Source organism: Hyperolius riggenbachi, chromosome 3 (genome assembly GCF_040937935.1).
Source record: "Hyperolius riggenbachi isolate aHypRig1 chromosome 3, aHypRig1.pri, whole genome shotgun sequence".
NCBI lineage: Eukaryota > Metazoa > Chordata > Amphibia > Anura > Hyperoliidae > Hyperolius > Hyperolius riggenbachi.
The window spans coordinates 216924318-216952207 of NC_090648.1; the positions used below are offsets into that span (position 1 = coordinate 216924318).

General features: G+C 45.1%; 1 protein-coding gene across 2 annotated transcripts in view; it reads left to right on the top strand.

Moving 5' to 3' along the window:
- Positions 1–4751: 4751 nt before the first annotated feature.
- UBL7 (ubiquitin like 7) overlaps positions 4752–27890 on the top strand; it is a 46710-nt gene continuing 23571 nt past the window's right edge. Inside the window, exons 1-6 of one of the 2 annotated variants that reach the window (XM_068275732.1) lie at positions 4752–4835; positions 10869–11069; positions 14537–14656; positions 15690–15772; positions 17755–17839; positions 21440–21497. In XM_068275732.1, coding sequence (XP_068131833.1) covers positions 10889–11069; positions 14537–14656; positions 15690–15772; positions 17755–17839; positions 21440–21497 — 527 coding nt within the window. In that variant the 5' untranslated portion in view covers positions 4752–4835; positions 10869–10888. The remainder of the gene's footprint in view (positions 4836–10868; positions 11070–14536; positions 14657–15689; positions 15773–17754; positions 17840–21439; positions 21498–27890) is intronic. The other variant, XM_068275733.1, reaches the window with a different exon arrangement.

The following is a 27890-nucleotide window of genomic DNA, read 5'->3' on the forward strand; positions in this document are numbered from 1 at the left end:
CTCCTATGTTGTTGTGCCCACCAGTGGGATGGGATTCTTGCCAAATCACAAATATGCTGCATGCTTCATTGTTGATGCAAATGTATCAAATGCACTTTGTGATTGCCACCCTTCTCACTTACAATTACTATTCTCTCTCTAAGGCATCGTACAGTGGGAATAAGACACAATTTGGCTTCCAGCTATCGCTGGTGGCCGAATTGCACTGCTTTTATCGTAATTTGAGCTCCATCTTTTGCCGGTCCAAATTAGTAATAGTAATCCTAACATTTGTATAGAGTTTTTATCCTTTTGGACTCAAAGCACTCAAGAGCTGCAGCCACAAAGGGCTCACTCAAGGGACCATCCTGCAGTGTTAGAAAGTCTTGCCCAAGGACTTCTTACTGAATAGGTAGGTACTGACCCTAGCCAGGATTTGAACCCTGGTCTCCCATGTCATAGGCAGAGCCCTTCAGCCAGTGCACTCACCAAGTGTCGCTATAGCCATAATTCACATTACCACCTATGGTGGCACCTAAATGCACAGCATCCTTCTTACTTGTCTCACCCCAAATATCAAGTCCTTCCAGGAAAAAGACTAGCAAGGTAAAATATCCTCATGGATTGTGTCTTACAGCCTCCAAAGTGTTCTAGACAGTTACTGTGTGTGAAAAGTGGTAAAGAGATGGCGTCTAAACTATGTGGGATCTGAGATCAGTGGTAACCTTTTAAGGATTGCACCTTGTGCAGTTTTAGAAGAAAATATGTGACAGTCCGAGTCACAGCTCTGGTTAAAAGCATTGATAATTACTGGTTGTATTACTCATATTGCTTTGACAGTAAAGCTCTCTTCCCTAGATCATGCAACACAGTATGGATTATTATTTACATAGCACCAACATCTTCTGCAGCATCATACAAAGTATATTGTCTTGTCATTTAACTGACCCTCAGAGGTATTTACAATCTAATCCCTAGCATAGTCATATGTCTATGTATGTATAGTGTATGTATCATAGTCTAGGGCCAATTTAGGGGGAAGTCAATTAACTTATCTGTATGTTTTTGGGATGTGGGAGGAAACCAGAGTGCCCAGAGGAAACCCACACAGACAAGTGGAGAACATACAAACTCCCTGCAGATAGTGCCCTGGCTGGGTTCAAACCAGGGGTCCATCGCTGCAAAGCGAGAAAGCCAACCACTACATCACCGTGCTGCCCAGAAATACATATATAGGATATATTATCTACATAACCTTACGGCCAAAAACAAAAAAAGTCCACAGCTCAGAGCTTGCTGGATTTCAGATGAGAATTCTGACCTTTCCGCTAATTTGCTGGCCCTCCAACTTAGGTCAACCGATCTTCTGGTTTCCATCTCCATCACCTTCTGTTTCACCCTCTATGCAATGCTCCTCTAAAATGGAATTCACAGTAGAAGCACTGGAGAAGATTTATCAAAATCACTGTAAGGAAAACGTAAATAAAACTGGTGCAAAAGTGCACCAGTTGCACAGGGCAACTAATTAGAATTTGATTTGGGTATCCACTCCACTTCTGCTGCAATTTTCTTTGCACTGGTTTTGTGTCATTCTGGCAGAGGGATGAGTTCATGTCTGAAGAATGCCGAGTAGCCGAAAGCTTACACTTATTCTTTCAAAGTTAATGTTAAGTGAAATTAAAATAAAAACAGATACCTATGTAGAGGGGAGGCTCTGGGTCCTATAGAGCCTTCCTGTTCCTCTCATGGCACCTTGTTTCAGCGTTGTCACCTCCGCAAGAGTTTTTCAACCAGTTGGTCGAATGCAGCTCTGAGTATCCTCTGAAGGCTTCGGGAGCCCGAGAGCTGTACTGCACATGTGGGTGCACAATTTCATGTGCACTTGCGCAGTACAGAGCAGTTCGTCTTTGGGGGCACTCAGACTCCCAAAGCCTCCCATGGCAGTAGATCTGAACACGGGTGCTGGTACAAGGGGACGTGAAAGGAACGGGAAGGCTCTATAGGGCCCTCCCCTTTTTATAGGTAAGTATCTGTTTTTTTTTAATTCTAATTTCACTTCACATCTGCTCTAAGTTAGCCAATAAGTGGTATTATCCTGATTCATAACTTCTTGTTAATGAGGCTATCATGGTACAATACTTTCTAGCAAGAGGAAAACTCTGAAGACAAATGTAGCCAGCAGTAGGGGTGTGAGCTGGCTTGGGACCCAGAAATTTGGTGATGTTCCCAGCCGGAGAACTAGACATGGCACAAACAAAAGCAGCTGCCTGAAGCATTTCCTGGGGTGTTCAACAGTAGCAGTATGTAAGTTTATCCCTACACTACCTGACACTGCAGCAGTTTCATTTTCCTGTGTAAACTGCATTGGGGCACATGCTGCCTAATTTTATTTGGGGACAGGTGCCTATTTACGTTTGAGGAATAAGCTGACTAATTTTAATTGCATGACACTCAGGGGCGTAGCAATAGGGGGTGCAGAGGTAGCGACCGCATCGGGGCCCTTGGGCCAGAGGGGCCCTGAAGGGCCCTCCCTCAACTGCATTATTAGCTTTCTATTGGTCCTGTGTTCATAATAATCACTTCTATAGATACTTTGAATACTGGTAATCACTAACAAACTTCTCCCCATTCCCTTCTTGCACCTCTGACACTGTAGTTGCCATTGCCAGGTTTTGGTGCACCATATCAATTGTTATGTATAGAGTGCTTAGGGGGGCCCATTGTAAAATTTGCATCGGGGCCCACAGCTCCTTAGCTACGCCACTGATGACACTCTGCTTGATATTTAGTAAGTGATTTTTGGAGGGACCAATAACTAAAAACCCTGGGGTTCTTCTACATTCGTATGAAATCCTCTTTCAGCTGTGATCCCTACATCCAAGTAACCCACTTGTCAGTTGTCATAAAGCACATGGGACCACCATGGTACTTTCCTAAAACAATAAAGTCACCATAACTCCCCCCAACCATGTTGGCACAACATCATTTGCAAGCCTCTGTATTGGAGTATGAATGTGGAGCCACCCATAGCCCTGTTGTGGCTGCAAAAGTTGCTTCACTAGTACAAGGAGTCCCCAAGCTGAATCGACGCGTAGGCAGAAATGATGGGAAATGGATGGCACACCCAGCCCGCTGATCCCGTCGCATCACGTTGGGGGCTCCCCTTATGCCACCTTCTGCACTTTCCATGTCTAGAGTATAGCGCAGCTGGAAGCTACTTTCCTCCCTGCTGGAGTCCAACTTTGTGCCTACTTTAGTGCCAAGCATTCCCTCCTGCATGAGGCATAATAATTTGACAGAAGGAGGCACAAGAGGGCAGAAGGAGGCACACAGGGGTACAAAAGCCTGAACAAAGGGAAAGGGAGAAGGAAGGTGACACAGAGGGACACTGGGGAACAGAGGTGGCACAGAGGGACATAGTGGACGGGAGGGGGGGCAGTCAGTGAGTGTCACAGGATGCAAATTTGACAGGAGGCACACAGGGGTACAGAAGTCTGAATAAAGGGAAAGGGAGAGAGGTGACACAGAGTAACACCGGGGAACAGAGGTGGCACGGAGGGACACAGTGGGCGGTGTAGTGAAAATTTTTGCTACCTATCATATTTTGCAACTTGCCATAGAGGACAGTGTATGACTGTGTAGGCGTGGCTCCTCTCTGTTAACACGCCTGTAATTTTTTGCAACCACAGATCCCATTGAGCTAGAAGGGGGGATTGTTCCCTCCAGGGGGGGTTATTAGTTGAGCAAGAGGGGGGATTGTTCCCTCCAGGGGGGGTTATTAGTTGAGCAAGAGGGGGGATTGTTCCCTCCAGGGGGGGTTATTAGTTGAGCAAGAGGGGAGGGTTCTGTGTGAGAATAGGGTTTGGTTGGGTTGCATTTTCTGATACAGATAGGTTAAAGTCAATGGCTAGGTTGCACTTTCTGATAGCTATACGTATAAATAAGTGCAACCGGTTGCAAAATCTGATAAAGTTGCAAAAAATTTCACCACAGCGGAAGGGGGGGGTGGGGGGGGGGGTGTCAGTCAGTGGCGTACATTTGAAATCGGCGCCGGTAGACTTGGGCGCAGGATACAGCGGTATATGGCTGATCCTGCTTCTGCACAAGTCCGGGCCGATTTAATTACTATTCCCCCTCCAGGCCGACATGGATAGTGGGGGAATGAAATAATTCGGCTTCCAGCGATTGCTGGAGGCCGAATTATTATGTTTTTAAGCAACTTCGGCTCTGTCTTCTGACGGAGCCGACGTTACTCACTGAGCGCTTCAATAGGAATGATTCCTATTGAAGTCTATGGAGGCGCCGGCTGCGCCCAAATCTAGCAGCGCTGAAAAGCACTGCTCCGCAGTCAGTGACAGTGTCACAGGAGGCAAAGGGGACATGCTGCCTAATTTAATTTGGAAAGGCAGGGAGGATGCTACGTTTTTTTGGAGACCCATCTAAATTTTACTATCTGGATGACACACAGCCTACTTTTATTACAGTTCATATTGACAAGTTTAGTTATTTGGGGAACGGCTGCTGCACTTTTATGTAGCATAAAATTGGCATTGCATTAGTGTCTCACCGACCAGACCCTATTTTGGTGGGCCGCCTTAGTATCTGCTATTACCAGTTACTCAGCTACACACCACAGCAGTGCAAGTAACACGAGGCTATTTTCACGGATAATATAATACAAGCGACGCCAATCATTTCCAGCAAAATGGCTACTGACTGTAATACGGTCACGGTGTACAAAGTAGGCGGATGATAGTAGCGCAATGCATGATGGGGCATGTAGTTTGTTCTGGCACTGCAGCGCTACTCCGTCACTTCCGATTGAACCATAAATAAAGGAAGTACTTAGCGGTGAGGTATGTAATGGTCTTGTGCTGTTTGTTATGTTGTGTGTATGTTGTGAAATGTATTCTGTAAAGCACAGCGCACTATTTTGTTTAGTGAGAGGATCATGTAGGTCAATATTAATTAGCCAGTGTAATGTTATGTCTCTGCTCTCCCCTTACTCTTACATTTTTTTCACCTACTAGTAGTTCAGCTGCGTATGTTGATGAAAATCTGTGAATATTACATATTTCATGGAAAATACAGCTTTGTATATCTCTCCGTGCAGTGGTTTACCAGTGAACAAAACAGAGCAGTATTTCAGAATCAGGATTAGATGTATTCGCCAAATGCAGAGAAACATTAAATAAATGATTTGTGGCACAGCCAGCTCAAACAACAGAGAAGATCATATGGTGTACATGATGATATGGGCACACCATTTCGGATTGCTGTTTGGGTGGCGATAGGGGGTAGGCCTGAGTTGAGAGCAAGGACAGCTTGGGGGAAATAAGAGTTCCTGTGCCTGGGAGTCTTGGTGATGATGGTCCTGAACTGGCAAACAGATGGTAGAAGGTTGAGTTAGTGGTTGCCAGAGTGGAATGTATCGTTTGCAATCCTGACGGCTCTGGAGTAGTGAAGGAGGTCAACAGATTTGGGGGGATCGGGGGTCCATCCCGACCCATCCCATAATCATCGCTGTGGCCTTGATTTCTCGCTGTAGCTTGTGCATATCACTTACATAGGCGCCTTTGACAATTGAAGAGCACATGGCGGGAGTACATTTGAAATCGGCGCCGGTAGACTTGGGCGCAGGATACAGCCGGTATATAACAAAAAAAGAGACGCCACACCACTGGCTGCATAATTATTGCTGTATTAAGTGGACAAAAACACTACATGTTACGGATAAACCTTCCTCAGGTGTTAAAAAACGAAGGTTTATAGCAAAGGTTTGTAGCAATAATTTTGCAGCCAGTGGTGTGCCATCTCTTTTTTTGTTTTATGCAAGGTTGCAAGCTGTGTGAGCAATCCAGCTGAGACTTGGCACCGGCTACCTTCCAGGCTTGTTAGGCCTGTGATGCTGTTCACCCAGCTATTTCCATTGTACAGCTGCTATATGGCTGATCCCGGAGCAGTGCTTTTCAGCGCTGCTAGATTTGGGCGCAGCCAGCGCCGCCAAAGACTGTAATGGGAATCAGTCTATAGCGGCGCTCAGTGAGGAAGGTCGGCTCCGTCAGAAGACGGAGCCGAATTTGCTTAAAAAACACAATAATTCGGCCTCCAGCAATCGCTGGAAGCTGAATTATTTCATTCCCCCACTATCCATGTCGGCCTGGAGGGGGAATAGTAATTAAAACGCCCCGGACTTGTGCAGAAGCAGGACCAGCCATTTAACAGCTGGATCCTGCGCCCAAGTCTACCAGCGCCGTATTCAAATGTACGCGGCTGATCCTGCTTCTGCACAAGTCTGGGCCATTTTATTTACTATTTCCCCTCCAGGCCGCCATGGATAGTGGGGGAATGAAATAATTCGGCTTCCAGCGATTGCTGGAGGCCGAATTATTGTGTTTTTTTAAGCAACTTCGGCTCCGTCTTCTGACGGAGCCGACGTTACTCACTTAGCGCCGCTATAGACTGATTTCCATTACAGTCTATGGCGCACTGGACGTGACACGGATGTGACCAATGGCTGACTCTGCACACTGCATAGCGGCGCACGCTGAACGCTAGTGAATTAACCTGCCGTGAGTTTCGTTTAGTGGAGAGCATAGAGAGACCGGAGGAGCCGGGAACCGTGGACTCATGCTGAGTATCCAGGATGAAAACAGCACAATCTGAGGGGTGAGAGCCCGACCGGGCAATGTTACATTCTGCTCAAGGCTTCACTAACATGCATGACTTTGCATCTGTATGACAACAAGCTGAGGCATAGTAAAGGCATCGCTGTTCAAGGCTGCGACTGAGCTTGTGGAAAATGCCGAGTATGAGATATGGATTGCCTGATATCTAGGTCCTAGAGCTTAACCCTCCAAGTTAAAACCTGTGTTGACCGGTGGCAACAGTGTTTATTCATTTGGCAGGCTTGCTATGGAAGTGACATTACTGTGATGCTACTGTTATTTCATGGACAACTATTGGGTGCCACGGTGTATTACTCTGTTTGCTCTATACTATAGACACCTTGTTATTGAACTCTTGGCCAGAAGGGAAGTGCTCTAGTTGTTATTCAAAGCGGCATGTATCACCCTCTATAAATCTCAATTACCAACATACGAAGGATCACGATCCAGTGGACTTTGAGCATAGAGTGGGGTGACTCCCCAAATTGCTCGTACCTCATTGATGTTGTGTGAGTCGTGTGGGTGGAAGGGTGTGAGGTAAGCTGACTAGGTAACACGGTCGTGTTTTTAAGGGGGGATAAGGGTTGTTTAATGGGCTGTTCATGATACGTGTTCAAATAAAATTTGTTACCTTTTGTAGACATCCTCTGAATGTTTTTTTTGTACTTTATGACTTCTCGGTCAGAGGTTGGCTCCCCTCTATGAGGGTATAGTAATTTCATCCATACCCGAGCGCACCCCAAGAATTTTCTTTGCGCCCAAATCTAGCAGTGCTGAAAAGCACTGCTCCGCATGGCGGTTGCTATTAGCAAGCAAATGCGGTTAATGTACATTTGTGATGAGCAATAATCTGACACTTTCAGGGCATATTGCCTTTCGTGGTCTTCATTGTGCAGCAAGGCTTTGTGGTGGCATGAATAAGGGCAACCGTTCTGTTATGCTGGGAATACACATTGGGTATCATTCATAAAAGTGTTGTCGGTAATGAGAATCAGTGCGGGAAAACACTGCTGTCGGTATTTTAGACTTCTGTGTGGTCATTCATGAAAAAGTGCACAGTTGCGATAGCAGTGCGGAGATTTCCCGAACTAGGCTGGCGGTAGGCAGGCGGTAAGCTTGCGGAAACACAGGAAGCTGCTGAGTTGATACATTTCTCCGTGTTCCACTCTACTGCAGCTGCCTGGGAGGTTTGTGTCTACATTAACCTCCTTGCCGGTTACCCCGAGCTGAGCTCGGGGTAACCTGCGCAGGAGGAATGCTCAGGCCCTGCTGGGCCGATTTTCACAAATTTTTTTTATTGCTTGCAGCTAGCACTTTGCTAGCTGCGTGCATGTCTCGATCGCTGCCGATTCGCCGCTACCCGCTGCGCCATCCCCCCCCCTCCAGACCACTTGCGCAGCCTGGCCAATCAGTGCCAGGCAGCGCTGAGGGGTTAATCGGGGCGAACGGGGGAAGCCCTGCAGGAAATCCAGTTCTGAATGGGATTTCTTGCTTGCAAACAGCGCCGGCGATCAGACTACGTAGGGGGATGCCGCTTGTCAGCGGCTATCATGTAGCGAGCCCTGGGCTCGCTACATAAATGCAAAAAAAATAAATGTAAAAGTGCTGCGCCGCCCCCTTGCCAAAATAATTGGAACGGTAAGGGGGTTAACTCAGCATGGTTCTCGCCACATCCAAGGTAGCGGTATTTCCCGTCCTCATACCGCTTGCGGTAATTATGAATTGACATTTTTTTACGATAATCACCGCACAAGGTGGTGATTTATCGCACTGTTCAGTAATGTCAGCTTTTCATGCGGAAAGAGCCTTTATGAATGGAGATTTTGCTATATGCTCGGTAAAGTCAGCTGTTTTCAGCATTTCAGCATGCGGAAATGCTTTATGAATGATATCCAATGAGTTTTTTTTTGGGCAAATTTGGGCCTGATAGATGTTCTTTGTTCCGGTCTGTACCTTTTTACAAGTACTCTTACCAAGGACTAGTTTTAGTCGCGTACATTTGAAATCGGCGCCGGTAGACTTGGGCGCAGGATACAGCCGGTATATGGCAGATCCTGCTTCTGCACAAGTTCCGGCTGAGTTAATTACTATTCCCCCTCCAGGCCACCATTGATAGTGGGGGAATGAAATAATTTGGCTTCCAGCGATTGCTGGAGGCCGAATTATTGTGTTTTTAAGCAACTTCGGCTCCGTCTTCTGATGGAGCTGACCTTGCTCACTGAGCGCCGCTATAGACTGATTCCCATTACAGTCTATGGCGGCGCTGGCTGCGCTCAAATCTAGCAGCACTGAAAAGCACTGCTCCGTTTTAGTCTATGACAAAAGGGAATAAGTATGGCAGTCTCCATATCCTTCTCACTTCAGTTGTCTTTTAAAATTCCTAAGCGTTGGCAGTTAAGAGACGAATTTCATGTTACATACTTTCAATCAACAAAATTGTAATATGCAAATTAGAGGAGTCGGAATCGGTGGCATCCTAAACGGAGGAGTCGGAGTCAGTGGATTTTTGTACCGACTCCACAGCCCTGCTTGGAGTGGCATGTGGGGGATCAGTGCAGTGATGAATTAGGTCATACAGGAAAAGGCTTTATCATGTAGAAGTGGTTCTTAAGCTATGTACACCTGTACTTAAAAATAACCTGTCAGGGTAGAACTGCTATTCCCGCCTTGTTTTCTACCCTGCTCTCTCCAGAGCTGTTTTCCTTATTCTGGTCTAACTGCTAGTGTTTCTGTTTGGGTTTGGATGTTTTTCACACACAGCTGGTGTTTTTGTATTGGTGAGCTTCATTCCTGGAGTATGCAGTCAGGGAATTACCACACCAATGCTTGGTGCCAGTGTAGACTTTAGGAATGGAGCTTCTTAAAGGAAAACCAAGGTGACATGTGACATAATGAAATAGACAAGAGTATGTACAATGCCAAGCACACAAATAACTAGGCTGTGTTCCTTTTCTTCATTTTCTTCCTGAAAGAGTTAAACATTAGGTATGCAAGTGACAGTTTCTATCTGGCTCGGGACCGGGTTGTATAACATAACCCTCACTGATAACTAATTGACGCCATAAAATACTTTCCTGTCAGTAAATGGCTTCCTAGAACAGGAGAGAGATTAAAAAAAAGGGTCATTAGTTCATAGATTTGAGCTCTAGCATACTTCAACGAAGGTGTCATTGAGCAGAGACAATGAAACAGTAAAAACTTACAAACTAGGTTTAAATATAAAATGAATCTGTGGGATATCTAAAAAAGTCATTTTTGGAAGAAGGATAGATACAATTATTTTTCTATAGAAAAAGTGTGTGCTCTGACCAAGTTCACCTGGATATATACTGGCTGCCTAATTGTCTACTGACTAATTTAAAATGGCATAGCATTTGCTAATAGGGGGTACAAGCAGGCCTACACGCGGCATCCCTGTTGAGATGCAAAGTATTTTGTGTGAGCCAACTCCTGCAGGGATGTAGGGAGTCGGTTTAGACCCTGCATATTCTGGCAAGCAGATGCTATCAGCAAATGCTATGCCATTTTATATTAGTCAGTAGGCAACAAAGGCCCGTTTCCACTAGTACGGAAACCGGGGCGAATCTGCAGAGTTTACCCGCAGGCAAATCGCGCGGGGAAACGCTGCCATAGGAAACAATGGTGCCACCGGCCGAATCGCTTACCTTAGCGATTCGGCCGACATTGCCATCAGTTTCTGTGGAGGAGGCTGCGAATCCCATAGCTGTGCATGGCACGGCTTATGGGATTCGTCAGCGTTCCTGCAGGCCAGGAAGTGTCGCAGCGCGTCTCACAGCCGCACGCGGCACTAGTGGAAACGGGCCCTTAGGCAGCCAGTATATATATTCAGGTGAACTTGGTCAGAGCACTCTTCCTTTTTTTTTCCTCCAGTATGCAGCTTCAAAAACAAGCCTGCTATAGCAGCTCCACTTTTCTATATTACAGATAAATTGCTTCAGAAAATACGTTAACACGGAACATCTTACTGCTATAAATTGTCTGTCACCTTAGAGATTCAATGTCCTTGGTGATAGTGGTGATAGACTCATCCGTTTTACAGCTGCTGAATACATAAAAGGTTTAGTGAAAAGCATCATAATATGTTGATTGAAAAAGCTTGAACAGTGAAGTGTGTCATGATTGTTTTGTTTATGATTTCTTGTCGTGCATTTTTTTTTTTTTAATTGGTCAGTGTAGCTTTTATTACTTTTCTTTCTTCAGCAGCCAGGATACATCTAATCATGTCGGAGCTCCATATATGTGTCCAGCTGGCAGATCAGCCTCTTTCCCCAAAATCCATCGTCCGCCTCCCAGTAGAGTCTGCGAGTGACGGGAACTCGCTATGTGGCCATCGTGTATCAGTTGTTAAGCAGCTTATAACTGCCACCCTGCCAGAGTCACTTCCTGACCCAGAGCTCATTGGTGAGGCCTCTACACTACTTTTACCTTGTATTTTATATTTATGTATATTGCTCAATGTACATTTCATTCATACTTATTGTTTACTGAAAGTTGATGCCTTGAAGCCACAAGCCAATATGTATTCCCGATGGATGAAGACAATCCGTTTACAATGATGAGATTGTATGTTGGTCACCCATCAGATCGATTTTTGTCCAAAAATCGATCTAATTCATCAACCGTACAAGGGAGGAAATATAGATTGGGAGCGGTGGTAGATTGATTGCACATAGCATTGTACTGCATCGAGCAATGCAACACTGTGGTTCGATAGATTTTTTTTTTTTTTTTATGAAATCTATTAACCCCCTTGGCGGTATGATTCTTTCCGGATTTTAGGGTCTAAAAGCGGTGCAATTTTTTTGCACCCTTTCAGCCCCTAAAACCTGAAAAAAAAATCATGCTGCCAGGGAGATCTGCAGAAGTTTTTAAATCACTCACTTCCCTGGCTCCAGCCCTGCAGTTATGCCTCCATCCTCCAGGTGGTGCTGCAATTCTAAAAGTGAAATTGACTGCTGTCGTCATGACGACAGCCGGCGATCTCACCAGCGGGAAGAAGAGCCCCGGAGGAGAGGAAGAAGAATGCCAGCCGACGTCAGGATCCCCAGGAGGTATGTAGAAACACTCCCGCTGCGCACATTGCTCTGCATACAGCCTCCGGTAACTACCCCGAGCAGAGGTCTGGATTACCGCTCTTAGCTGCGGTTTTCCGCCCCGACTCTAGCTCGGGATTACCGCCAAGGAGGTTAAAAATCTTTGTGTAGCGTGTGGAATGTGGAAGGAGTCTACCAGATTGATTCCTTTCTGATCAGATTCTGATATGAGAGGGATCTGTCGTTTGACCACTTTGAGTGACAATCTGTAAGTGTATGGTTTTCTTAACTTGCTACTTAAATAGCTATGTTTGAAAGCTTGCAGTTCCCATGTATTTCTTAAAGTTGACATGAACTCTTGCACAGGACCGAATGAAACAGAGAAGTGCACCCTGTATGTATTTAGAGAGTTTAGTCTGTCTAATTCCCCCTCCTTTGTAACTAATCACCAGTGAAATTTGATCTCCCAACTGTTTCAGCTCAGGAATCTCCTCTGCCACGGCAGAGAAGTTAATTTGTAAACACAGGATGTTAACAATATGTCTGATTCCATGAAAGCAGGAAGTATTCCCACTGGAGATTTATTGCAGGATTTGTATTAGCTGTAACAAATATTTTTTCTTTAAAGGCTGTTATGCTGTTGCTTATCTTTTAGCGTAGAGAGGAAGTTCGGAGTCCACGTATGCTTTAACCATTTCAGCCTTTTAGATGTAGCTGCTACGTCCAAAAGGCTGCTGCTGCTGCGCGCTCCGTGACACCGTCCGTTAGCCTGGAGATCAATGAATGGGAACATTGGTTCCCATTCATTGATTTAAGTCTCCGCTACACAGACTGACGGCTTATATGAGAAGCCGAGATCTTTCTGAAAAAGAAAAAAAAAATCATGTCCTCCCTACACTTCCTGTTAGCGAGAACGCTCGTTTACAGGATGGGAAAAAAAAATGACTGAGGCCATCTTGTGGCCAAATTGTAAAACTACATCTACATGCAATTTTTTTTAATAAACACAATAAATTACATTTAAAATTAACTGTTTACCTCCCAAGCTCCAAAAAATACATTGTGATAGGGACATCATTTTAACCTCTTGACGACCAGCTAACGCCGATTGGCGTAAACTGGTTGTCTGCAAGTTTCCATGGAAACGGCCGCTCGTTCGAGCGGCCTTTCCATGTCCGTTCACGGAGGCTGTCTCCGTGAACAGCCGGAGAGCCGCCGATCGCGGCTCGCCGGCAAAATGTAAACACGCGGGGAAGAAATCCCCGCTGTTTACATCATTCGGCGCTGCTGCGCCGCAGCGCCGTAAGGCAGATCGGCGATCCCCGGCCTCTGATTGGCCGGGGATCGCCGTCATTTGATAGGCTGAAGCCTATCCTACAATGCGCAGGACGGATATCCGTCCTGCGCAGCTCAGAGGGGAAGGGAGAGGGACGGAGAGCTGAAAACGCTGCGGAGGGGGGCTATGAAGAGCCCCCCCGCAAAGCGCAGAGAGCCGGCGGCGATCAGACCCCCCAAGCAGGACAAAAAAAAGTGGGGAAAAAAAGGAGGTAAGTCTGATCGCCCTGGCATAATACTGATCTGTGCTGCGGGCTGGAGAGCCTACGCAGCACAGATCAGCCAGAAAGCCACTGGTCGGCAAGTGGTTAAATGGTGTAATAACCGGGACAAATGGGCAAATAAAATACGTAGGTTTTAATTATGGTAGCATGTATTACTTTAAAGTCACAATGGCCGAAAACTGAGAAATAATTATTTTTTTTTAATATTCCAATTTAAAATGCATTTAGAAAAAAACAATTCTTAGCAAAGTGTACCATCCAAAGAAAGCCTAATTGGTGGTGGAAAAAAAAGATCTAGATCAATTCATTGTGATAAAGTTATTGGCGAATGAATGGGAGGTGAAAATTGCTCAGATGCATAAGGTGAAAAACAACTGAAGGCTAAAGTGGTTAAGATAGATGATTTGAAGAAACAAAGACAACTCAGTTATCGTTCTTTGTAGGAAATTTGTAGATACCTTTGCAACAGTTTTGTTTACTGTAACCCACTGACTAATGGTGCCCGTACATGGTACAATTTTTTTCCGATTAGATAACTTTGTTCTATTATTCAGTTAAATTGAATATAAAGATTTTTCCAACATGTCCCATTGGATTTTTATTGAACAAACATGATAATCGTTCATTTTTCTTGATCAAAAAAAAGATTATTTTTGATTCAAACATTTTGGTTGAATAAATGGAAAAATTGAAAGTTTTTTATTGTACCATGTATGGGCACCATAAGGTTCACACAGATTCTTGCCGTGCACGGTACAGTAGATACGCTGTCCCCATGAACACTCATTCACCGATGACTCTTGTGTCTGTTGGAACAGAAGCCATCTGTCTGAACAGATCCTATGCTTAGCAGGGAATCCATTAGGGCTCATTCACACTAGCCAGTGAGTTGAAATGCATGAATACAAAACATATGAATGGGTTTGTGAGTTGCTGTGCATTTCCACGCATTTCCATAAGTTTTAACTCCCAACGAGTTAAAATGCATTACACAGCAACTCACTGCTGCAGTGTGAATGATAAAATGAAAGTCTATGGACTTTCATGTTCTCATGTAAAATGCACACTATGTGCAGTGAGTCACAATTCACTGCAACTCACATAGGGCTTGATTCTCTAAAGCTGTGATAGCAGTTATCGCGCTTTAGAGAATCAAGCCCATAGGGTGAATGCGCCCATTGAACCATATAAACCATTGAGCTCTTTATTAACAGGAAGCAGCAATGTTTACTGTGTTATTAATTGATGTCTATTCCTTTATTTTGTATTACCCCAGATCTCATCCACTGTGGGAGGCGTCTGAGAGATGATCAGACTCTGGAGTTTTATGGTGTCCAGTCTGGAAGCACTGTTCATATTCTGCGCAGAGCATGGCCTGAACCACAACCTCGACCTGGTGGGTAATTCTTTGTTACATCACATACCTGTAGTGAGGCAGGTAGCAACTTACCAATGTAGAGGGAAGGTTTCCCCCGATCCTCCATAATGCATGTTGCTGTCCCTGCTACCCTGTGCCATGTCTAAGCTCATGCTTGCATGTACACGTGATGACCTCATTTAACGGGGCTCATTGGGGAATGGTTCATCTGGGATTCTTTGGGGACTTGAGCATACCGTAAGAAGGCTGGACCTCCTGAGAACATTCACCACTGCTTCAAACGTTTTCCTTTTAGGATAATAACTAACAGTGGTCCAGAGCTTTAAAATAGGTTTGTAAACATCACCAGAATGATATATTTCAGCAGGTTATTTCTTTCTTTGATCATGGAATGTTGATTTCTAGATGTTTTGTGGTGACGTCTTCCCTCTTGTAAAGGTCAACAGTACTTTGGTTTGAACCATTAACCCTCTCGGGACCGGACGGTTCTGGCCTCTTGAGGAACAGAGCCGTCCTTTCCCTATTCTTTATACTGATTACTGTGATTGGATAGCAGTCATCACAGAGTGATTATACATGGTAAACATGTATTGTGACATTGTGTAGCTGGTGTGTTTTCCCCATCCCTCCTCCTATAATACTGAGCAGCCACCAGTGGTGCAGAATCACCTGTCTGTCATTGGGTCCTCTTCTCTGGTTGCACTACATCTCTCCTACCACTGTGGTGACTGCTGTAAATTATAAGTATTCCTTTTCTAAATTAACTTTTAAGATGGAAACATATTTTGTGTAGCTTTGCTTGCTGTTTCATGTAAACTACAAATGTAGTGGGCTATCTACTTTGAGTGTCACATGATCACGCAGGACTTTACCCACCCACCTGCTGAAGGAATGAAGCTGTACTGCCGTTATATGGCCAGTGAAACAGGTATTCTGGCCACCACTTTACTTCTGTGCACTGGTTTTATTTATTTGCTTTGTCTGATTTTGGTTTTAGTTAAGATTTAATGTCAAGTGTGCTAATATTGTTTTTTCACTTTTTCTCTCTTAGAACCTGTAGACAAAGTAGCTGCTGGGCGTGAGTTTCGGGCTCTGCACACAGCCCTGCATACAAGCTCCGCCTACCGTGATGCTGTGAGTATTGTGTGCCTGCATATATAAACCAATCTGTTATTATTTACATTGACATCTGCTAGTATGACACCCAAAGTCTGCATTCAAACTACTGCAGATACTCCAGGAGGCTTGAAACAACTTACTTCACTAGAAACTTCAGCCTCTGTTTGCAAGTGTACCTAAGAGAATTGCAATTGTATTGAAGGGAACTGTGCAATTCTTATATAAAAATATTTTAACCCAACCTCCCCCAATGGATGATTGTAAATTATGCCTACTTTGTGGAAGGGGGGGGGGGGGGCATTAAACTAACTTGCCTACAGCCTCCGTCTCCACGCAGGCACCCATCTTGCAGCTGTCACTGCCACATGGCTGCAGCTCAAAGTGCCTGCGAGTCCAGTGCATTCCTGGTGTATGGTGGGAAATATAGCGTGCCTGGCTGCTAGTGCTTCAATTGAGGGTACTTTGAGTGTAATTGCATTTTAATAGCCTGGGAATCTTGGTATTGCTGATTGCTGCAGGTGATTACACCAGAGCTGCAATGTTTTCTGCTCTGTGCAGCAGATTACTGATGCAGGGATATAGCAGGTACTGGGGTTTTTCTGGTCAGGACACACTTTAGAAAGTACATGAAATGAACTGATTTCATGGTTGAAGAAAACAATGTCTTTGAGATTACATGCCTTTTTATATGCATAATTGATTTCAAACTGAACTGGGAAAAATCATTTTTACTACCATTTAATTAAGTCCTAGGGCTGCATGGTGACATAATAGTCCATTGTGGTCTTGCAGCAGTAGAGCCCAGGGTTCAAATATCAGCCTGAAAACTATCTGTGTTTGTATGTACTCCCTGTGTTTGCGTGAGTGTGCTCCACTTTCCTCCCTCATCTCACCCTTATGATGACCCCTTATTATGGCAATGGCTGCTTGGGCTATAGAATGTTGTTGGGAGCTAGGACAATCACTGCTTAATCAGAAAACCTTCTGCTAGAGAAAAGTTACCTATACACTTTCTGTTCTCCCGAATGGCTATATAATGCAGCACTGTAGGAATTAATCCACAAAAGGATTGTAAAAAGTCGCGGAAATCACAGCTTGACTCTGAAGGCAGACGGAACTAGTTTATTCTTAATTTACTCTCAACACACTTGCAGTGGCCTTTGCTGCTTCACAAATCTAACGGTGGACCCTTTAGTGTGATAGACCGCTTCTTTAACCAAGTGTGAAAATTGGGAGGCAGAAAGAATTGTGACTAACAAGGAAAAGATAGTGCTAGATGCTGTGTATAGGAAATGTGGGCTTTGTCCCATTACAATAAAGTGTTTAGTTCCCAAGTCATTTTCCAAGATATCTGTGTGTGGGCACAAAGTTAACAAGTGGACAAACCTATAAAGGGACACTTAAGTCAAACAAAAAAAAATGAGTTTTACTCACCTAGGGCTTCCAATAGCCCCCTGCAGCTGTCCGGTGCCCTCGCCGTCTCCCTCCGATCCTCCTGGCCCCGCCGGCAGCCACTTCCTGTTTCGGTGACAGGAGCTGACAGGCTGGGGACGCGAGTGATTCTTCGCATTCCCAGACACATTAGCACCCTCTATGCTGCTATATGATATATGCTATAGCAGCATAGATGGCACTATTGTGGCCAGGAACGCGAAGAATCACTCGCATCCCCAGCCTGTCAGCTCCTGTCACCGAAACAGGAAGTGGCTGCCGGCGGGGCCAGGAGGATCGGAGGGAGACGGCGAGGGCACCGGACAGCTGCAGGGGGCTTTTGGAAGCCCCAGGTGAGTAAAACTCATTTTTTTTGTTTGACTTAAGTGTCCCTTTAAAGCCTAGTTAAACCTAACATTGAACAAGGCACAGTTTCAAAGCAATTTTTTCAAAGTGGGCTATATTTGATCCCATATAAATGCAGAAACATTTTTCTAGTTTGCTCTTGAAATATTGGTATTTATCGGAAAGTATAGCTGCCACTGCTGACTTGTCTTTTATTTTAGGTGTTCAAGTTACTTGGGAGCCGCGAGTCCTTAGAGCAAATAGTTATAGCTACGCCTGGTCTAAGCTCAGATCCTGTGGCCATGGGTAAGTTGAAGGGTATCTCAACAGAGTTTGAGATAAACATACAGCAGATACATATAGCACTAGTCCTACTAAAGGGGGCCACACATAAGGCGAATTGGCGGCTGATTGACCATTCTATCTGGTTATTATAATCTAATCGGATGAAAATCGGTGCCGCGAAGTGCATGTGATCATCGTCGTCGTAACCGCCCCCCCCCCCACCCACACACACCCACACACCCCCAATCCCCCCCCTCCCACACTAATGTTTTATTTACCATTATTAGTACAGTACCACACATATAATTATTTCATAACATTTTCAGTTCGCCTTAATTTAAAGGACAACTGAGGTGACATGATGAGATAGACATGTGTATGTACAGTGCCAAACACACAAATAACTATGCTGTGTTACCTTTTTTCTTTTCCTGCCTGAAAGCGTTAAACATCAGGTATGTAAGTGACAGTTTCTGTCCGGGTCAGACTTGGTCATACTATAGCATAACCCTCACTTATAAGTAATTACAGCCAAAAAAACACTTCCCTGTCAGTAAATGGCTTCTGAGAGCAGGAAAGAGATAAATAGGGTCAATAATTCATAGATTTAAGCTCCGGCATACTTCAAGGAAGGTGTCATTAAGCAGAGACAATTAAACAGTAAAATCTTAAAAAATAGTTTTAAATATAAAATAAAACTGGGATATCTGAAAAAGTCATTTTTAGGAGGAGGATAGATGCAATTGTTTTTCTCATCAGTTTATTTTCACCTCAAATGTCCTTTAAAGAAAATCTGTAACGAAAAAACCTCCCCTGGGGGGAACTCGCCTTGGGTGGGGGAGGCGTCCGGATCCTGTTGAGGCTTCACCCATCCTCCTCGGTCCCATGGTGGCGGCGAAAATCCTGCCGGAGCGGCGGCGATGTAAATATTTACCTTCTGGCTCCAGCGCAGGCGCAGTGCCGGCTCTTCCCACGGAGATAGGCGGAAATAGCCGATCTCTGTCGGGCCGCTCTACTGCACAGGCGCAAGTCTCCTGCGCAGTAGAGCGGACCCGACGGAGATCGGCTATTTCTGCCTATCTCCGTCAGAAGAGCCGAAACAGCGCCCCCGCTGGAGCCTGGAAAGGTAAATATTGAACAGGCTCAGTGTTCTCCCCAGGCCTAATTAAGTGGGCGGGCCGCCCGGCTGATTTGAATGCCCGCCCACCTGCTTTCCTGCCCGTCTAACTAGAAAAAAGTGGTGCTGTAAAACTGCAGCCATGAGCACTTCATTGCTATCAGCGGCCGTCTCAGACAATACCGAAAGCCTCCGCTATATACACTGCAGGAGACTTCTCTGCCTGCCTGTGTGACCTCCTCCTGGTACAGTGATTGGCTGGGCGGGTTGTAAGGGGCGGGACCATGCTCTGCATACTGCGGGAGTGAGCCGAGTTCCTAGTCCCTCGTGGAGAGTGTCAGACTCAGCTTCTCCCTAGTGCTGTGTTTCTACTCTGCTAGTCCGCCCCACTTTGCTGGCTGCCTGTGTCTGCAATGCATTCACATGTGTTAACGTGCAGGCAGCTCAGCTAGTGGAGGCGGCTGTCCGGATATACACATTTAGTGTGATAGTGTAGTGCAGGCAGGCTACTGCTGTGTGGGGAGAGGGAGGCTCTCTGTGTGGAGAAAGCCTGAAGCTGCGGGCAGATTCTCTCACACCCAGCGAAACCAATGTGTTCCCTCTGTCCTGGGCTGGCTGCATGAATGTCAGCAGCCAGTCCAATCCCTTCCGAATCCACTCCGAGGCCGACTCAGTGCACAGATAAGATCAGGCAGTGCACGGCATTGAGCTCTGCTGCCCCGCCCCCCTTCTCCAGCTTCTCTTCAATACAAGCTGCTCTGATGCTGGGAGAACTGCACAGGAACTGGTATGAGAGCTCTGTGTCTACTAATGAGCAGGAGCAGTTTTTATCTGATATATTTCAGTCTGCAGAGCTTTCAAGCTATAGGGGACCTGGGAAAACAAACAAACAATGACTGCAGTCAGCTGCAATTTAGATAAGCTGACTTGCTGGAGATGGAGGATGGTGCTGAATGCTGTCTGTGTCAGAAGTGCTGATATACCTTACTTGATTTACAATTGTAAAAAGTTGGCCTAGAGCAGTAAAAAGCGCAAATCTGGTTGTGGTAGTTGGGCAAAGTCTGTTAAAAGTTGCCCACTGATGCAAAAAAGTAAATATGGAACACAGATCCTGTGTTGAAGGTGTGTGCAGGCGGCTTGAAAGGGCAGTGTGTGGGTGGGGAGTGATTCTTGCAGAGTTCACATGCATGTAATTTCATATGGATGTTTACTGCTGTGGTCCAGCGGTATTGCAGATAATTTAGTATAATACTGACCCCTGTACACTATCTGCAATACCCCTCGACACCAGCAGCAAATAACATCCATATGAAAAGCAAAAATCCCCCCCCCCCCTTTTGAAATGCAACAAACACCCTTGTATGATATAAAATTAACCGACATTAAATGCAATGATCACCCCTAGTATGAAATGCAACTATAACTGTGACAAATATTCAGTGTTCTAATCAGGCACTTTTACAGGGGTGCTTCACCCAGCTAATTTTGGTAAGCACCGGCTGTCATCGTTTTTCCTCCTCAACCTTTGCGGTAAGCAGAGTTGCATCGGCCCTGAATTCCGCACCCCCACCCGGCTACTTTTTCATGCCACCCGGCTGGAAAAAATTTCTGGGGAGAACACTGAGGCTGTTGAATCTGTCGGGCCGGCTTTGGAGGGCTGCATTGGGACCGTGGGACCGAGGAGGATAGGGGAAGCCTCAATAGGATCCTGAGGCTTCCCCCTTCCGAGTTGAGTACCCCCCAGGGGACGTCTCTTTAAGCTAAAGTGATAAAAAGCCAAAACACATGACCTGTGCTGTTGTGGAGACTGACATGGTATTAGAATTAAGATGACTGGAATGATTTCACTAAATACGTTGACCTTTGCTAACTGTAACCATTTTTCTGACAAAACCTCATTTCCAGATGGCTAGTCTTAACTTTACACCACCTAAATGAAATCTTCAGAGTGACAAGTCCTGGTCTTCAGCCCATCGCCAGTCCCAGAATGTACAGTGCTAGTTGTAACTGATTAAAGTGCACCTGAACTCTTGCACATGACTGAATGAAAACATAGAGAAATGCACCCTGTATGTATTTAGAAAGTTTAGTCTGTCTAATTCCCACTGTGACTGATCACAACTGTAATTTGGTCTCTCAGCTATGCAGAGCCGCTAATTTTTAAACACAGGATGTTAACCCTATGTCTGCTTCCGTGAAAGCAGGACGTAGACACACTGCAGATTTATTGCAGGATTTGTATCAGCTGTAAAAAAAATGTTTTTTGGGGGGGCGGGTTTGCTGTTGCTTATCTTTTAGAGCAGAGAGGAGGTTCTGAGTTCAAGTCCGCTATAAAACCTTTCTGGGGATGTAACATAAAATAAAATGAGAGAAAATGTTCTCTTTATAGAATTGTTTAGTCGTTTAAGAAAATTTCCACAAGAGGGCACTCTTGTCCTGTAGTCGTGAACATTTTGCAGGAATGTTATTAGAGAATGATTACAGAAGAAAATGTTATTTTACAGGCGTTCTGCAGGATAAAGACCTGTTTACTGTGTTCACTGACCCCAGTATGCTGGACACGTGAGTACAGCTCCCCTGTCTTTGTGAAGTGTTGCATCATCTGTTCAGTAGCAAGCATTCTATTATATAAGCATTATATCGAGATGTAAGCAAAGTACTGGTGCCTTTCTGGGATCCATTTAGACACAGAATACAGATGTTAAATTATTTTTCTTCTAAAATCTCACTTAAGCCAATGAATAAATCATCACTTGCCTTGTTCAGGTAATAATTAAAATTATTTCTTTTATTGTGAATTTGGACAGAAACTGCATGTTGATGATTTTGTATATTAATCACTTCGCAATTAGAGACTTTTCTTTGTGGACAACAGGAATTTTGACATTACAGTACAACCATTTATAGTGGCCAATGTATAGAGTTGTCCTCATAGCACTTCCTCATATAGATGCCTTGTTATGATAAGCATCCACCTTTGCCCCCATTTCTAATGTCCCCCTGTAGTGTACATTGTATAATTCTCATTTCCTCATTCATTTGCCACCTTTGTTCACATTACATAGTGTTCCTTCAATATAGTCCCCCATTATATAGTGCCCCATTTGAATTAGTCCTTTGAAAGAATTATCCTCTTCTTCCCAGGAGAGCTTCCTGTGCATGAAAAGTAGGGTCGTTTTTAGAAGTTTTGTATTTCAGTGTTAAAGTGTACCGCAGGCAAATATAAAGAAAAAATGTGATACTTACCTAAGAAGAGGGAAGTCTCTGGGTCCTGCAGAGGCTGCCCACATTCTCCCAGCCCCCATTGTTGCCATACTACTGTTCATGCATGAGCACGGCTGTACTGCGACTGCACGGGTACGCCCGTGGCTGCGCAGCAAGCCGGAGCCGTGCTACTGTGCAGGTTAAAGTAATCTGAATCCGAAGCTCGGGTTCAAAATGATACAGGATTCTATTGAGGCTTCTCTCTGTGGTCTGAAGTTCCCCGTTACTGAGCTGTGTTCCCCCTTGTGCTGTGCAAGCCCGCGTGTGCAGTAGCATGGAGCACATGGCTCCGACTTATTGTGCAGGCGAGCTCGCGCGGCTACGATGCAGGAAGAGGAGATGCGCTCTCCGATATGATTAGCGACAATGCCTTGTCACTCATTTTCAGGGGGGAGCCAAGCTTAGCAACGAGAGCAGTAAGGGAAGGCTCAATAGGATCCTGAGGCTTCTCTCTCTTTAGGTAAGTATCTAATTTTCCCAGAACGTCATTTCGGACAGCACCCCTGGATGAGACTTGTCTCCCTCCCCACTGTGGACAGGAAACTGTTAAAAGAAGAATTTGCATAAGCAATAGGCAGCCACATATAAGATACTACACCTACCACAGTACCTCAGTTTAGTTTCCTGTCCCAGACAGGATGCATGAGAGAGGTTTCCAGGAGTGCCATCCATGTCAGGCGGCAGGGGCAGCGTTTTCCAGGGCTCCAAGCAGCGCTGTTCAGTGAACAGTCTGAGCCCTGCAGCGTGGAGGAGGCTTCTCCATTGGAGGCAGCAACTTTATGCGCGCATGTGCGTGCATTGAAGAGAGTTCACTTCCGGTTGAACCGGAGGTAGTCACGCGCTGGCGTCCCGCATGATCTGAAGTCTGAGCCGGGCGGCAGGGGCCGCGGCTGTGATTAGGAATCAGCATACAGATGATTCCGTAAGGTAAGAAGCTGATTAAGCATATGCTTAGCCGGCAGGGGCCGCATGCATAATTAGATCAGCTGCATCAAATCAGCAGCACAGGTATAAGTTTGTAGAGTCCATGATGCACTCTGGTTTGTGGCTGGGATCATGGAGGACGCCTCTGGGTCAGCTCCTGCATAATCTGCTAAATCTGCCCAGGATCCCTCTCTGGCAAGTAGATGTGGTTATGTTTCTTCTGCTTGGCTGGATGTATGTTATGTATAGGGGGATTTGTCTAATGGCTGGCTATCGTTTTTATGTTTTATACCCCAAAAGACATAAGACTGAGAATGTTGAAAAGTCTGACAAATCTTCTACTCAGTCCAGTCAGCATGGATTAGCAACTCTGAATGGAAATTGTGCCAGTATTGTACAGAGAAGGTCCACAGCAATAGGAAATTAAAGGATACCACAACTGACATGTGGCATAATGAGATAGACATGGGTATGTACAGTGCCTAGCACACAAATAACTATGCTGTGTTCCTTTTTTTCTTTCTCTGCCTGAAAGTGTTAAATATCAGGTATGTAAGTGGCTGACTCAGTCCTGACTCAGACAGGAAGTGACTACAGTGTGACCCTCACTGATAAGAAATTCCCCCTTTTTTATCTCTTTCTTGCTCTCAGAAGCCATTTTCTGCTAGGAAAGCGTTTTATAGTTGGAATTTCTTATCAGTGAAGGTCACACTGTAGTCACTTCCTGTCTGAGTCAGGACTGAGTCAGCCACTTACATACCTTATATTTACCTCTTGCAGGCAGAGAAAGAAAAAAAGGAACACAGCATAGTTATTTGTGTGCTAGGCACTGCACATACCCATGTCTATCTCATTATGCCACATGTCAGTTGTGGTATCCTTTAAAGATTCTGCATTTGCTTCTACTGCCTCAGCTGCTTCAGATAGGCCTGGGACTAGTAGTGCTATGGCTTATCTGCCTGTTATAGCTAATCCATCATCTCCTATGTTGTCTGCACCCCCGACTATGCCTCCTACTTCTAACAGACAGGCCTGTATTCATAGAGCATTCCCGCCTGCGGTAATGCCCAAAACAGCTGACTTTACCGACCATTTAGCAAAGTTTGCATTCACAAAACCTGTGTTCGCATGAAAATCTATAATTCCTGAGCAGGTGCGGGAAATTACCGCCTTGTGCGGAGATTATCACAGCACATGTCACTGAAGGTTAAGTCATAAAAATTAGAGCAAGCGAATGTGAGAAGAGAAACCCTGGCTGTTTAGATAAGGCGATAAGCCAGCAATAACAGGCAAGCTAATGGAGAGACAGACCTCCCAGGCAGCTGCAGTGAGAGCACAACAAACTGCATCCCAGAATACCCAGGCTGTGTTTTTTAACCCCTTGGGTACCTGTTTTCAGATAAGTTTCACATCCGAAAGCCTGCATGTGTAATATTCTTGAAGTTCTTCTAAGCTGCACCAATTAAATAGATTGTTTAGAAGAACTAGACAGATTCTGGGCAAGGAGAGGCAATTTAAACAAAAATGCACATGTAAAGGAATGCTGGGGCTTCCTCCTTTATAATAACTCTCTCTGCACAGAGAAAATGTATCAAACTAGATGGAAGATTTGAGTAAAACTGACTAAGGGCCTTTTTTTCACTACCCTGCGATTTACGATTTGATTCTGATCGCGAGGTACGTTAAACTAATGGAAACTGCAGCAGCAATTTCCATTAGTGCAATCTGATTGCGATGCGATTTGGACAAAGCACATCCTCCTGCGTTTGTATGCGATTGAGCTGTACTATAAGTATAGTAGCTCAATCGCATAGTGGAAATTGAAGTGCGATTGGGATCGCAAATGCGGTTGCGATCGCATTTCATAGCCCTAACCGAATTTTTTTTTTTCTGAATTAATGAAAGAATTACTAATGGCTATGCATGAGACAATGGGTATTAACCACCCTGGCGTTCTGATTAAATCGCCAGGGTGGCTGCGGGAGGGTTTTTTTTAAATAAAAAAAAAAACTATTTCATGCAGCCAACTGAAAGTTGGCTGCATGAAAGCCCACTAGAGGGCGCTCCGGAGGCGTTCTTCCGATCGCCTCCGGCGGCCAGAAGTAACACGGAAGGCCGCAATAAGCGGCCTTCCGTGTTTCGCTTACCTCGTCGCCATGGCGACGAGCGGAGTGACGTCAGCCGACGTCCTGACGTCAGCCGCCTCCGATCCAGCCCTTAGCGCTGGCCGGAACTGTTTGTTCCGGCTACGCTGGGCTCGGGCGGCTGGGGGGACCCTCTTTCGCCGCTGCACGCGGCGGATCGCCGCGCTGCAGCGGCGATCAGGCAGCACACGCGGCTGGCAAAGTGCCGGCTGCGTGTGCTGCTTTTTATTTCATTAAAATCGGCCCAGCAGGGCCTGAGCGGCAGCCTCTGGCGGTAATGGACGAGCTGAGCTCGTCCAGACCGCTCAGCTGGTTAAGTCTGAGCAGAAATCTTTGACACCTTTGGATCAAATATATGAGAGTTTGGCAGATCCTCATTCTCTGCTTATTCCAGTCCATGCTACTTTTAAGATTAGGATTAAGGAGTGGGATAATCTAGGAAAAGAGCTTTTTGGCCCAGATCATTATCTAAATATTATCTTTCTCCTGAAGATCAGGGTTTTGGGGAACCCCACCTAAATTAGATCCATATTTTTCAAGGGTATCAAACAAAACTGACGTACTTTTTTGAGGATTTCTGGGAAATTTTGAATGATTTCCCTAAAGTTTGGAATGCTTCCAATTATCTAGTGGACGCTTCAGATGATACGGTTAAACTTACGGCCAGAACTACGGTATTAGTTAATTCAGCCAGAAGAGGTGTATGGGTAAAAACTTGGAATGAGAACAATTCTTCAAAATCAAGTTATGTGGTGTACCTTGTGAATGGGGTCTGCTGTTTGAGTCAGTTAGACGACCCTCTAGACAAAACGGCAGACACACATACACACATACACACACAAAAAAAAGGAAAAAAAAGGAATACTATCGATTCACAGACTTTCAAGCTGTGGTCCCACCCTAAGGCTTTATCTCTTGTACATCGTCTCATCCAGGGGTGCTGTCCGAAATGACGTTCTGGGAAAGACCACTTTACTTTACGGTAAAGTCTTTTCCAGTAGTCATTAGGACAGCACCCCTGCAACCCGCCCTTATTTGGGTAGAAAAGAGAAATACATTTGTGTAAGCATCATTAAATGTCCGTGTCATCTTTTTATTAACTGAGGTACTGTGGTAGGTGTAGTATCTTATATGTGGCTGCCTATTGCTTATGCAAATTCTTCTTTTAACAGTTTCCTGTCCACAGTGGGGAGGGATACAAGTCTCATCCAGGGGTGCTGTCCTCATGACTACTGGAAAAGACTTTACCGTAAGTAAAGTGGTCTTTGTACCCGAGCTTCAGCTTGGATACACTTTAAGCATGGCTGTGCTGGAGCGGGGGAGTGCAGTCACAATCAAAAAGAGGGTCCTGGGCTACAGGGGTGATCTCCAGAAGGACTTGGGAAGCCTCTGGAGGATTTGTATGAATGACAAAGGTTATTAAAGTAGCCATTCTCCCTCCTTTATCCTTAATTGCTGTTTATTCAGAGCACTGACTGTCCTTTCTAGACGCTGTTTACAAATTGGAATCGGCAAAGATGTGCTCTCAGCCTGTGTGCATTGCACGTGACACAGTCATATTCTTGGGATTACAGCATTATCATCATTTTCCAGAGTTCCTCATAGTACCTACAAGGGTCAAGGTCAGCAAATATAGTAACAGTTGGGGAATAAGAAAAAGCAGAGATGAATCAGAGCGTAATAACTGCCCAGGAGACAAGGGATCTCCAATCCAAATAGTGTGATTGAGATTCTCTGCCACCACATCTGAGTGAATAGTAATAAATAATAATAATAAACGGGGGGAAATAATATAGACAATACAAGATTTGCTAAACTTGGATGCTGCGTTAAAAATACTATTCCCCCTCCAAGTTGTTGCAACCCAGAGGGAGATGTAATTCGGGATCTTGCAGCCACCGGAGCCCCGAATTACTGATATTCGGGGCGTGCAGCATAGCATTGCTGCTGTGACGGCTCCCAGCTTGGAATGGAGACCACTTACTGTAAGTGATTGTGATTAGGGCAAATCGCTGTGCGCATTTTGGGAGCTTTTGCACTCCAATGTAAAAGATACGAACGTTGCAAAATTGCTTATAAATCCCTTTTCAAAAGTGATTTGGAGGTGGATTAAAAAAAAGTTTAATGTAAGTAAAAAAAGTTTAATGTACTTACCCGGTGTCCCGATGTCTGCCTTTTGCCCATAGCCCCAACCACTGGCACTAGAGGTCACAGTCATTTCTCCCAATTGGTTTTATAGCAAGACCTATAGTCTCCTCTGCTAGGGGCGGGGCTACAGGTGACATCAAGACACCTGGTGAGTATATTTAACTTTATTTCTGCAGCAAATTGGAAGCAATATACAATTTACTGTACAAGGCTTCCAAACGCAAAGAAATTGCAGTGGCAATCGCTTCGGGCATCACTGCACAAAGCACTGGTGCGGTTTCAAAGCTCAGCAGCGATCCCAGGTGGGTCCCAGGCCTTAGTTTTGAGCAGAAAACTCTCCTAATTTGCAAATTTACCCTGACTGTAGGTTTGCCCTCTCTGGCATGCACTGTTCAAATTTAATTGTATGCATTGTATACACTTGAAGACCTTTATTATTACTCTGTAATGACTTGTTTCTTTCCCAAAGAATATT